The sequence below is a fragment of the Mesoplodon bidens genome, assembly GCF_964165515.1.
Source record: "Mesoplodon bidens genome assembly, chromosome: 1".
NCBI classification, from domain to species: Eukaryota; Metazoa; Chordata; class Mammalia; order Artiodactyla; family Ziphiidae; genus Mesoplodon; species Mesoplodon bidens.
In genome coordinates this window covers 181619555-181633283 of record NC_138176.1, presented here as the reverse complement: position 1 = coordinate 181633283, position 13729 = coordinate 181619555, and the positions used below count along the sequence as shown (strand labels likewise).

General features: G+C 40.0%; 1 protein-coding gene across 1 annotated transcript; it reads right to left on the bottom strand.

Annotated features, from left to right (window-relative positions):
- Positions 1-3946: 3946 nt before the first annotated feature.
- Positions 3947-5780, bottom strand: LOC308615333 (growth-regulated protein homolog beta-like). The gene is made up of 4 exons (XM_081230677.1): positions 5609-5780; positions 5391-5514; positions 5205-5288; positions 3947-4624 (listed from the first exon to the last, which is right to left on the bottom strand). Exons 1-4 carry the CDS (start codon positions 5697-5699, stop codon positions 4609-4611), a joined length of 315 nt encoding a protein of 104 aa, XP_081086803.1. The 5' UTR covers positions 5700-5780; the 3' UTR covers positions 3947-4608.
- Between the last annotated feature and the right edge of the window lie 7949 nt (positions 5781-13729).

The following is a 13729-nucleotide window of genomic DNA, read 5'->3' as shown; positions in this document are numbered from 1 at the left end:
TCCTAACCACTGGACTGCCAGGGAAGTCCCAACAGACAGAAAATTTTTAGGAAAGCTTGATAAATACCATGGCAAACCACTCCCAAGGTATCAGGAGTGAGGAGGGACACCCAGTGCAACTCTTATATAGAGTGGCTTTATGAGAAACATCAGACAAATTTTCCTGAAAGAAGTGCTCACTCACGTTAGTCTTAAGGATAAGGAGTTTTCCAGGTAAAGGGGGAACACTGAGGGGTGGAAAACATTCCAGGAGAGGGCCAAATGGGCAAAGGCATGGCTATTAAAAAGAGCATGGGAATACTGGGAGAGCAAGTGGCTCATGCAGCTGGAGCTCACTCTGCGAGCAAGGAGAGGGGAGAGCCTGAGGCAGGAGCAGGTGGGAGGGCTCAGACACTGGAGGCCATGTGCCCATAGGATTCTGCTTGTCCTTCAAGACCCAGTTTGGGTGTTGCCTCCATTGGGAAGTCTCTACATGCACCTCAAGGTGTTTTCATAGCCCTCTTGCACGGACTACACCATGACCTTTATTAGCTATCTACCACGGGGAGGGGGAAAGGCTAGGGTAACCTAAAGCTTCACAGAGTGTGTGGAAAATGAGGGGTGGTAGATACTGTAAAAGATTAATAAGCAGAAACCTCAGTTAAATAGAGTTGAGAGACCAGAAGGGGGAGCTCTCACACCCTGGGACAAGAGCAGAGCCCAAGAGGAAGAAGAAAGACTCCTTTCCTGGCAAGGACATGATCAATGACAATCCATGGACTCTTTGTTTACCATGGCCCTCCAACTTCCTTCTCCTATCTATAAAAGTGTTCTTTTTTTTGCCACGTGGGGACTTGCACGCAGCTTGCCGTGGTTACAGATCTCCAAATTGCAGTTCTCTGCTAATCTCAAGTAACCCATTTTAGCTGAAGAAATATCTGACAGTCTATTCGTTTGACATCAAAAATATTAAATCAAAAGACATTTATGAAGCACACACAATATACAAGAGACTGTGGTCAGTTTTGCAAAAGACATGTAGTGGGTAAAGCTTAAATATGAAGTTCTTCCTCACGCATACTTTCTTCTGCAATAGAGCTAGTCTTACCTTCTATTCCTATAGTAAAGACAGCCTGGTGGTTTCAAAGTCTATGATTATATCAATTCATTTCAACTAACTCTGAATACCAACTAATATATTAGATTTGGGCATTATTCCAAGGCTTCTAAAGAATAAATTTCAATATAAGCTTTATATTTCCATTTTCTTAAGATTGTTTTTTAAACTTTTACAGAAGTAATTAAATTACATTACATATAGTATAAACCAAAGAAAGACAGAAATGCCAAAATTACCAAAGAATACGTCAAGAAATAGATATAGGAAATGAGGAAATGTCTCTGTGGAAATGTTTTTTATCACACTTGGCTGTGATGGGCATGAAACAGCATGATGACCCTGCTTTGATGCTTCCTGTATTGTGGAAGCAAACTTTAGGAAGTTGAGAAATTAGTTATAAACCACAGCACACACATCAAGTACAGTGATATGTTACATATTTCAGCTAGGAAAGTTACAATCTTCATAAAAATCTTGATGACCAGAGAATATCTTCTGTAACCTTTCAGAATTTAAAAGTCTGTTGATACATTCTTTATGGCTCATATATGCTCCCTTTTAGAAAATGTTATCTGTGTGTTAGAAAAACAAATGTGATTTATGCAATTGTTAGGTGAAGCATTCCTATGTGTTTTCTTCAGGCCAAGTTGGATGGTCATGTTGTTTAACTCTTCTATACTGTTACTGATTCTTTACTGCTTTGTCTATTAAGTATTAACAGAGGTTTGTTAGAATTTTTAACTATGACTGTGGTTTCATCTATTGCTTCTTTTAGTGTTTCTCCATTTTGCTTTATTTATTTTGATAATATGTTATTAAGTTCATAAAATTTTAGAATTATTTTTGTCCCTTGTAAAATTGCCACCTTTTTATTTTATATTTTTGCCTGTGCCACAAGGCATGTGGGATCTTACTTCCCCAACCAGGGATCAAACCTGCATCCCCTGCTTTGGAAGCACACAGTCTTAACCACTGGACCACCAGAGAAGTCCCACCATCTTTTTATTTTAAATCAGCCTTCTTTGTCTCTGACTACCTCTTTCCTTAAGTCTTAACATATTAATTTGGTCTTAATTAATATATCAATCATTAACAAATATATCAATAATTTATATTAATAATAAATTAATGATTATTAATAAGTAATTAATATATCAATATATTCATGCCAAGTTTCTTTCAGTTGGTTTTTACATGATATAATACTTTCAATTATTTTCACTTCAAGCAATCTGGGTCTTGATATTTAAAGTGTGCCTCTTTTAAGCAACATAGACTTTTTTGTCTTAATTACACAACCTGGTAATTTTTGACTTTTAATTGGAGTGTTTATTCCATTTAAATTTACTATAATTCTTAATATAGTTGGATTTAAGTCTACTATCTTGCTATTCTAGTTGTCCTATCTTTTTAAAAATAAACTTTCAATTTGGAATAATTTTAGATTTAAAAAATATTTGTATAGATAGTACAAGGAGTTCCTGTGGACCTTTTGCCCAGTATTTCCTAATGTTGATATCTTACATGATTATAGTACACTTGTCAAAACTAAGAAATTAACATTGGTACATTACTGTTGACTAAACTCCAGTCTTCCTTCAAATCTCATCAATTTCCATTAGTGTCTTTTTTCTATTCCTGGATCTAGTCCAGAACACCACCTTGCATTTAGTTATCATGTCTCTTTTTTGTCCTCTGGCAGATTCGCAGTCTTGTCTTGTCTTTCATGACTTTGACGGCTTTGAAGAATACTCATTGGTTATTTTGTAGAATGTTCCTCAATTTGGATTTTTAGGATGATTTTTTTCACGATTATACTGGGGTTGTGGGTTTGGGGTGAGAATATCATGGAGAAGAAGTGCCCTTCTCATCAAATCATATGGGGGAGGGGTAACATGATATTCACATGACATAAGCGGTCATAATAACCTTGAGCTCTTGGTTAAGGTGTATTTGCCAGATTCTCCACTGAAAGGTTATTGTTTTTCCTTTTTCCTTATCTCTTTTTTGGAGGTAAGTCACAAAGTCCAGCCCAAACTCACGTGGGGAGGAGAATTAAGCCCCACCTTCAAGAGGCTTTACTTATATTATTAGGCATTCTTCTGAAAGGAAGCCATCTCTCCCTGTGCCATCTGTTGTTTTGTTCCTTTATTCCTTAATTTTTGTTTACTTTTGTATTATTGAGGTATTTTCTTTTATTCCATTTTATCCCCTTTTCAGATTTTTAATCCAAATTTTTGCATTTCCTTTTTAATGGTTGCCCTAAAAATTACTATATGCTTGCCACAGTATAATTTTCCGTAATACTTTCTCTAACAATTGAAGAGATGTATCATATTCTAAATCCATTTATCTCTCTACCTATCATTTGTTATTTTTGTCATGTATTTTACTGTACAGTATGTATTTATCTCCATTGGTCATTACTATTGTTAAATAGCACAAATTGTTTGAGTTCTTAGGGAGAATCCATTTTTCTATCCTTTGCTCCCAGCTTCATTAAAAGGAAAAGAATTTCATAATTGTTTGAAAAACCACTTACCAAAACCATTTAATAGGAGCTCTTGTTGAAATATTGATAAAAATTCAACAGTTTATGAAGAACTAGTTTTGAATAACAAATTGGTCAGTTTGAAAAACAGCAATATTTTATATAAAACTAGGATTCTCAAGGTGGTTGGGGAGGGTAGAGTGCCAAATACTCTTTCTTGAGTAACAGAAAAGTAAGGGAAGTAACAGCCAGAAGCAGGTATAAAGTTAGGTACAACCTAAGTCTAACTGTGTAATACCTTGGGGGCACCCATGAGGAACCAAAGATCAAGATGAATAAAACAAAACCTAAGCATGTTATTTTTTTTGCAAAACCTTTATTTTCGTGTCATTTAAAAAAATGTAACAGTAGTTTTAACTTCTCTGTTCCAAAACAAAGAGAAACACTACATAATGAACATTAAACAAGGCATTATGCCCTACAAGAAAGACATAAAATGTCCAAGGGAAGCTTCAACATAAAAATGTTGACCACATAAAGTGAGATAATTTCAATAAATAATAACTGACATTGCTTTAAACAAGTACAAACATAGATGTGCACACACTTTCCCTGATTCTAATAGTGATCTCACTGTCCAATTGCGTGGATCCCCTCTCCCACCCACCCCCTCCACCTCTATCACAGTGCCTGGCACTTTATGGTCTCCCAATAAATATCACTTTAATGAGACATTTAGAACCCATCATCCTCATATTAAATAACAATCAGGACTGAGTTAAGTTTGATTAAACACATTGACATCTTTAAATACTAACATGTAAAATATTAAAATATGAGCTATAAAAATAAATAAATACATGTATAAATAAATAGAACTCATAAAAAATAGTCCAGCACATCAGGTCCTTTCTAGGTGTCCCCAGAAGCCAGCTGCTCTCTTCTTCATTTTCAGTTCCTACAAGAGCAGAGACCGCTCTTCAGGAAATGCCCTATGAGCTTCTTACTTCTCTCTAGGTCAGTTGGTGCTGCCCCTGTGATGAGAAAAGGGTTAGTGTTACAGGTGCTGAAGAAAGCTGCTTTTCTCTTTCAGGCCCTTGAGGCTGGAGGGACCTCTGCATGTAGACCCCGGCCCAGCTCTGCACTCAGAAAATGTTCCTGCTCAAAGGGGTTAGAAACCTTTCACAGGTATCCTAGATTTGACCTCAGGGAGGTCTCACTGAAAAGTCCCTTCTCTTCACTACTAAGCTTCAGAGGCCCATGTTGCCCAAAACCAGGGGTTCCACATTTCAGGTAGAAACCATTGAGGAATGGAGGTAAACAATGTTTGTTCCTTAATGGGTCAGAAGCATTTTACCATCCCTGGCTAAATCTACTTTATCTTTTAGGAACATACCCACACTCATTTGAATAGGGATGGAGAGGGGGATCAGGACAGAGAGCCCTGGAAATACCCTTCTGACACAGAGCAGATCAAATTTAATGGGGAAATAATAATGATTTTCAGTCCTGAAACTAAACCATAGGTTTCTCTAATAATATTTTCAGGAGGTAGATGCCAGTATTTGTGACCAATGGCTCTAGTTGCAAGTGGGAATAAAATCCATGACTTACTTGTTTAGCATCTTGTTGATGATTTTTTTAACCATGGGAGCTTCAGGGTTGAGACAAGCTTCCTGACCAGTCTTGAGAGTGGCTCTGCAGAGAGAAGGGAGAATCCACGTGAGGTCGGGCTGGGGGTCGGGGTGGGGTCGTCGGGACGGAGGGGGTGACAAGCACAGCAACAGCGGCAGCACTTACACGACTTCCGTTTGGCCGCAGTGGGGTCCCGGCGGCGTCACCTTCACGCTCTGGATGTTCTTGAAGTGAATCCCCTGCAAGGTCTGCAGGCACCGGCAGCGCAGTTCGGTGACCACAGGCGCCCCTGCGGGGAGGACAGACTCGGTCAGGGGGCTGTCCCGGGATGGGCCCCCACCCGCCCCCGTCCCGCCCTGGGGATGCCGGGCGCCGGGTCTCACCTGCTGCGCGCTGGCCATTGGCCACCAGGAGCAGCAGCAGCATCGCGGCGCGGAGGAGCCGGGCGGCGGCGGGGGTCGCGGCGCGGGCCATGGGGTTCAGCTCGGAGGGTCGCTTTCTGCGGCGGGAAGGCAGGCTGGAGGGCTGGCGGAGCGGATTCTGTAGCTCCCCGAGCCGGGCGAAGCCCTTTTATCCCGATCGGACAGGGGCTGGCAGCCCAGGGCCAGGGAAATTCCCCGACGTAAGTGTAGTTCACGGGTCCGGAAGGAGGGCGCGGCCCCGCGGGCCTCCCGCGTAATCCCCGCTTTCGGGGTGGGGGTGGGGTGTCGTCTCTGCGCCGAAATCCCCGCAGGGGGAGTGAGTTGCCGCCACCCCGGGGCTACGGCCTGTGAGGGCGGCCTTGGGCGCCTGGCCACCCCCGGTCGCGGGCGGTGAGTGTCAGACTGGTTAGACCAATATAGGGATAGACCAAAATAGGGACTGCACCACAACTTTTGGGCGAGAGTTAACTTTTTTTAAAAAATAAACTTATGTATTTATGGCTGTGTGTTGGGTCTCGGTTGCTGTGCACGGGCTTTCTCTAGTTGCGGAGAGCGGGGGCTACTCTTTGTTGCGGTGCGTGGGTTTCTCATTGAGGTGGCTTCTCTTGTTGAGGAGCATGGGCTCTAGGTGTGCGGGCTTCAGTAGTTGTGGCATGTGGGCTCAGTAGTTGTGGCTTGCGGGCTCTAGAGCAGGCTCAGTAGTTGTGACGCACGGGTGTAGTTGCTCCGCAGCATGTGGGATCTTCCCGGACCAGGGCTCGAACCTGTGGCCCCTGCATTCACAGGCAGATTCTTAACCACTGTGCCACCAGGGAAGTCCAAGAGTTAACTTCTTCTAAAGACACTTCTATTTTGGAGATTGGAAGAGTTGAGGCTGGAACGGCAGCCTTTTTTGGTCTCTCTTCCTTCTCTTTAAGTTGGGTTTTGCAGATTTTATTTATCCCTGGAATAAACGCACTCTTTAAAATTACATCTGTCATCTCAGTTTGCGTGTAAGAACGTTTGTCGAATTCTCGGTGTTTTAGGATCTCAAATAAATCACACGTAGTGCCATTGTTTTTACCAGGTTGGGCCTGGAGGTAGGCCATTGAGCAGATTAATTCACTGTTTATTTTAAGATACAGTGTTGTAATCTCTTATCTGCCCTCTCTTTTTTCTGGAATTTAGTCATTACAGGAGCACCACTTTTTGTTCTATAGGAGGCTGTGTTTTCACTCATAACAGTTACTCGGGTGTTGAAAGGGGCCGTGCGGGGCTCGGGAGGTCCATTCCCCTTTTCTAGGCTTGTCCGTGGACAGAAAAGATCATAAACATCAGAAAGCTAGTACCTAATGATTCCTGACTTTACTATTGATACAAGCAGCAAACAGATATGGTTTTTGACATACATAAGCACTAGCTTACTAGTATATTTCACTCCAGGTTGTCTGAATTTGCCTGTTTCCTGGGATTGATTCTCTCTTGAGTATCAGCTATCAATGTACTTACATTTCAGATTCTATGTAACTGAGGCCTTCTCACTTTCACCATCAGTTCCAATATCCCTTTTGGATTACAACAGCAGATGGTTTAAGTTGATCCTCCTGGATCGATGAGGACCTCGGGGATGTGTGTGATATTCTGTGGTTGTTGTGAGAAGGATTGGGGAGCTGAGGGAGTGGGTCTGCCTCAGGAACAGCTGAGGGTTTTTCAGGCAGTCAGGGCTGAACTCTCAGCTGCACACTTACTTGCCACATGGCCGTGGGACCACGGGGAATTATTTAATCTCTCTCTGCTCTCGCTCTCCCTCTGTTTAAGAGAGCTAATGATGGTGCCTGCCTCACAGAGTTGTTATGAGTATTAAATGTGTTAACATTTGTAGAAGAGTAGCACATACTAAATGCTGTATAAATATTTATTAAATAAACAAAATAGAAGTGTTTTACAACCTTAATGTTATAGACTAGATGTTTGGGTCCTCCAAAATTCATATGCTGAAACACTATATTTCATTGTGATGGTACAAGAAGATGGGGCCTTTGGGAGGTAATTCAGTTTATATGAGGCCATCAGGGTGGGGTTCTTATGATGGGATTAGTGCCTTTATAAGAAAAGACACCCGGAGAGCTTATCCTCTCTTTCTCTCTGCAATGTGAGGATACAGAAAGAAGGCAACTATCACTATCTGCAAACCAGGAAGAGGATTCTCGCCAGATACTGAATTTGCAGACACTTTGATCTTGCTTCCCAGCCTCCAGAACTGTGAGAAATAAGTACTTGTTATTTCAGTCACCTAGTGTATGATATTTTGTTATAGTACCCGACATGATTAAGATACTTACATGAACAGCAACGGTCTATGGTGAATCCTTATGTAAGCAGAAAAAATATTTTTTTTTTCAAAGAAACATCTGTTAATTTATCTTTAAAATTTTTCAGCATTAGGGCTTCCCTGGTGGTGCAGTGGTTAAGAATCCGCCTGCCAATGCAAGGGACACGGGTTCAATCCCTGGGCCGGGAAGATCCCACATGCCGCGGAGCAACTAAGCCCATGTGCCACAACTACTGAGCCTGCGCTCTAGAGCCCGCAAGACACAGCTACTGAGCCTACGTGCCACAACTACTGAAGCCCGTGTGCCTAGAGCCTGTGCTCCGCAGCAAGAGAAGCCACTGCAATGAGAAGCCCGTGCACCGCAACGAAGACCCAATGCAGAAAAAAATAAACAAAATATATAAATAAATTTATATAAAATTTGTCAGCATTAGAAATTTTGTAAGAGGGATGCATCTGTATTCTTTGGGAATCTTGGAATAGATTTTTAAAATTCATTGTTTGAAATTTTGTTTTCAATCACTTCCCACATAAAATAGGAATAAGAGTAAAATTCTTCCCAATTCATTTATGGGAAAATATTTAAGAAATGACTCTCTGCCTTGAGCATTAATAGCTAGCTCCTCAAACAATGAAAAGTATTCGCTGTAATGATTCCCAGACCCAACCCAAAGACGTGAGTAAACACCCAGGAAGAGTAGAATTTCAGCTTATTTACGGTAGCAGCCAAAATGATGAGATACTTCAACAATCAACTCACTATCTGTAGAATTATCTATAATGTGACTCCTAGAACTTGTTAAATTAAAATCATTTGCTTTCAGGAAGGAATAAGAAAGACTATTTTTTTCTTTTATAATGTGCCTCTTTCCATTATTTAATTCATGACAGCCCCATAGTAAGTTTCAGAAAATTTTAAGAGCACCAGTGTTATGAAGTCTATCATGATAAGCAAATTTCTTCTTGTGTTAATATGTCCCGAATGCCTCTTTTATAGGTACAAGCTATAAACCAATGCAATCACTAACTCAATGAAGTCATCTCTAAAATAGGAGCTCAGCTTCCTAAATTCCATTCTACCCTGTAATTTTTATTGTATCTTTGAGATTTGACTAATACAATGTACTATGCCGGCAAAATCTGGGATCATTGTTCCATGCTGAAAACTGACCTTGCTTAATTGGCCAGCAAGAATTAGTGGTGTGGCTCTGCTTTATCCTCACTTGCCTTGAGAGCTTTGCCATTGACACTGCCACCCCTCCCATTTCCTAACAGCTATAGTTTGTGTATAATGTTTCTGGTTCTACACTGAAGGGAGAAAATGAAGATGACTGAACATGCTACTATTGATAGATCCCAAGATTTCCCATCCCTCTAAGAGCACTCAGTTGAAAATCATTGTTAACCTCCCCTTCCAAGCTCTACTACAACTGCTATTTCTATCTGTCTCCTGCCTGGCATCGAACTTCCTTTTTTTGTTGTTTTTGGCCGCTCCAGAGCAGTGTGTATCTTAGTTCACTGACCAAGGGTCCAACTGGCACCCTAGAGAATGAAAGCGTAGTCCTAATCACTGGACCACCAGGGAATTCCCCTTCCTTCTTCTTAAAACAGAGCCCTGGTTTTCCTTTGGAAATCCTCACCTCTGCCCTTGTCAGTCCATGTGATTAAGGTGTGGTGACTTCAGTTCTGAGCTGAAGACGGGGAGCTTGTGACCCTACGGCAGTGTTGTTCCCTGCTTCCTACCTATGCCCTTGTCCAAGCCAATATGGGTTCACAATGGAGCCAATGAATTAAGATTGACCAATGAGACAATGCCAGTTGTGCAGGAACAAAGGGAATTGAGGTGCTCTTGCTTCTTGCTGGGATTGCTAAACTGGTAAAATGGAAACCCAAGGTCTTGCCATGACTTGGAGAAAGCTTGCCTGGGAGTAGACTGCCACAGAGGAAAGCACAGACCTGGCCTGCACAGACAAGATTATTGAAGATGCTTGAGCACCTGAGTCTAGCATTGTCCTATCTAATCCTTTGACTTTCACTGTTATATAACAATAGATTCTCTTCTCTTGTTCAGCCAGTTTGAGTTGTAATTCCATCACTCAGTGAAAGAGTTCTGAAAAATACCTCCGTCTTTCATATTGCTTCTAAAATTATCTTTCTAACAGACTGATTTCTTCATTATTTAAATCCTTCCTTCCCTTCTTTTCTCCTTCTATTCATTTTAAAGTTAGCACTTATGAGTTTGGAAACATGCTATGTTCAAGGAATACAAAAAGTTTAAGATTTATTCCATTACCACAAAACTTTCCGTCTAACAGGAGAAGCAGACATACATACAGAAAATTATGAAGCAGCCTGGTAAATCCCATGAAGAGTATGCCCAGGATATGATAGGAGCATAGCAGTGGGATATCTGACCTTATTTCTGAAGGGGGTGGGCCAAACTCTCAGAGAAGAACCTCAGAGAAGCTTCTCTGGAGGGAAAGTGCCTCTTGAGTTGAGTCTTAAAGGATGAATGAATTTTTCCCAGGCAAACTGGGAGATCAAAGGATAGAGGATACATTCCAGAAAGAGATGACCAGCTGAACAAAGCCATCAAGGCTAGAATGAGTATCATGTCTGCTGGGAGCAGCCAGCAATTCATGTATCTGGAGCTAAACCTGTGAGGCAGGGAGAGGGGGGAGAGATGGAGGCAAGACCTGGTCACTGAAGGCTGTGTGTAGCCCCTATCTGTTGTTCAGAAACCAGTTCAGATGTTACCTCCATTAGAATGCTCTTAAATCCATCTCAAGATGCTTCAATGACCTATGTGAACAAATTCACCAAGTACTAAGTGGTGTGTGGGAAGGTCAGAGTAAATAAAAGGTTCAGGATAAGACAGAAAATGAGGAGATAGTGGATATTCAATTCAATAGACCTTTATTAACCACCTACTGTCTATAAGGTGCTAGGACAGGATTTATAAGAGATGCAAAATTGGATAGACTCCAAACTCTTAACTTGACATTCATTAATATCTATCCAATATACTCCCCTCTGCATGTTAGGTAACTTCTGTTGTTGTTATATGTATAGTAAAGATTTGGATGATTTGAGCAATTTGCAACAATTTAAAATCGTTTCAAGTTACACTAAGTACCCTTCAAAAATATTGGCTTTGGGCAATTTTTTAAAGATTTAAAAAAATTGCTTCAAATTAGGTTTTCATCTTTATTTTCTTAAAATTGTTTCCTAAATGTTTATGGAAGTAGTCCTGATTAAATAAATGTTACCATGTTCAGATAATGTAACATGAAGAAATGGTGCTATGACAACTTTAAAAAAGGGAACTCAGCACAGAGAAAAGGGAAACTTCTCCATGGAAATATATAGTTTATGTTATAAGATGTTTTTGGAGAATAAAATCATGATGACTGTGGTTTTATGGAAGCAAAATTTAGGAAGTCAATAGATGAGTATATAAATCACAAAAGTATCACACACATGGTGTCACAATATGGGTTTTAGCTAGAAGAATTATGAATAAAGAATAAAAAACTTGATTTTTAAATGTTGTCAATAGTATATTTTCCAATGATTTTTTTACTACATTCCACATTTTTTTTCATCAGAAATACTTTTATTTTTGTTTTTACTCTTCTTGACTCTGTCCATTTGTACATGCATTGTTTTTAAAGAGACACACAGAACATATGTCACAAGTAACTGAAGGCTTATACAAAAAACATAAGCAAAATAAAAGCTCTGTGTGAGGGGATAGCAATGGTATTAGCATTTATTTGGTACTTGCAGAAGCCCAGGAAAGAAGTCAATACATGGCCAGGGCAGGAAATAGCAACACTTATTACTTGGGGCTGGAATGGATAAATAGAAAATCAGGAATAGAGCTTATTCTCTGTTTTTCCTGTACCATGTGATCTCGTGTTACAGCTTTTCTTATTGTATCTGCTTCATTTTTATCCATTCTGCATTCCACCAGCTTATAGCCAACCTAAACATTTTTACTTCTTTTAAAGTCCTGAAAACAGTCCTCATATGATTATTATGAAAATTAAGTAAGTTCACATTTGCAAAATGTGCTTGAAAGTAAATTCTATATAAAATATTGTTAAAGGAAAATAATAAAATAACAAAAATTAAGAATAGCTTTTAAAAGCAAAAGGAAAATAAGTCATGCATGAATTTGTACTTCTATAGTTGAGGTTAAGTGATCAGTTTTATTGATTGCTTAAATTTAGCAAATGGGATCAGGCTAGGGTAATTGTTTCTCAATATCAACAAGTAAAAGGAGAAAAAGGGGAAGATACAGAGATTTTGAGGATGAAGGGAGATGAGTTTAGGTGTCATCACAGTAAAGTAGGAGGACAGAGCAGGCTGAGTGATAAGGGCTAACAACAGAGCTGGGTGTTTGAGGGAAATTGTGAGGTTCTGGAACAACAGTTTCTGAAAGTGCAAAGGTAGTTGATCTTTTAATTTTTTTTCCATTCTTGACCACCATTTTATATTTTGTTTTTCTTTAACAACTTTATTGGAGCATAATTGCTTTACAATCATGTGTTAGTTTCTGCTTTATAACAAAGTGAGTCAGCTATACATATACATATATCCCCATATCTCCTGCCTCTTGTGTCTCCCTCCCACCCTCCCTATCCCACCCCTCCAGGTGGTCACAAAGCACCCAGCTGATCTCCCTGTGCTGTGCAGCTGCTTCCCACTAGCTATCTATTTTACATTTGGTAGTGTATATATGTCCATGCCACTCTCTCACTTCGTCCCAGTTTACCCCTACCACTCCCCGTGTCCTCAAGCCCATTTTCTACGTCGGCGTCTTTATTCCTGTCCTGCCCCTAGGTTCTTCAGAACCATTTTGTTGTTGTTGTTGTTGTTTCATATATATCTGTTAGCATAGGTATTTGTTTTTCTCTTTCTGACTTACTTCACTCTGTAGGACACACTCTAGGTCCATCCACCTCACTACAAATAACTCAATTTCATTTCTTTTTTATGGCTGAGTAATATTCCACTGTATATATGTGCCACATCTTCTTTATCCATTCATCTGTCGATGGACACTTAGGTTGCTTCCATGTCCTGGCTATTGTAAACAGAGTTGCAAAGAACATTGTGGTACATGACACTTTTTGAATTATGGTTTTGTCAGGGTGTATGCCCAGTAGTGGGATTGTTGGGTCATAAGGTCGTTTTATTTTTAGTTTTTTAAGGAACCTCTATACTGTTCTCCATAGTGGCTGTATCAATTTATATTCCCACTAACAGTGCAAGAGGGTTCCCTTTTCTCCACACCCTCTCCAGCATTTATTATTTGTAGACTTTTTGATGATGGCCATTCTGACTGGTGTGAGGTGATATCTCATTGCAGTTTTGATTTGCATTTCTCTAATAATTAGTGATGTTGAGCATCCTTTCATGGGTTTGTTGGCAATCTGTATATCTTCTTTGGAGAAATGTCTATTTAGGTCTTCTGCCCATTTTTGGATTGAGTTGTTTGTTTTTTTGATATTGAGCTGCATGAGCTGCTTGTAAATTTTAGAGATTAATCCTTTGTCAGTTGCTTCATTTGTAAATATTTTGTCCCATTCTGAGGGTTGTATTTTCATCTTGTTTATGTTTTCCTTTGCTGTGCAAAAGTTTTTAAGTTTCATTAGGTCCCATTTGTTTATTTTTGTTTTCATTTCCATTTCTGTAGGAGGTGGGTCAAAAAGGATCTTGCTGTGACTTATGTCATAGAGTGTTCTGCCTATGGTTTCCTCTAA

Excerpts from the sequence above, each read along its gene's own strand:
- LOC308615333 (XM_081230677.1), bottom strand. The coding sequence starts at position 5,699 with ATGGCCCGCGCCGCGACCCCCGCCGCCGCCCGGCTCCTCCGCGCCGCG. Across the intron at positions 5,515-5,608 it reads CAATGGCCAGCGCGCAGCAG|GGGCGCCTGTGGTCACCGAA; the intron begins GTGAGACCCGGC and ends TCCTCCCCGCAG. Across the intron at positions 5,289-5,390 it reads TGCGGCCAAACGGAAGTCGT|AGCCACTCTCAAGACTGGTC; the intron begins GTAAGTGCTGCC and ends TTCTCTCTGCAG.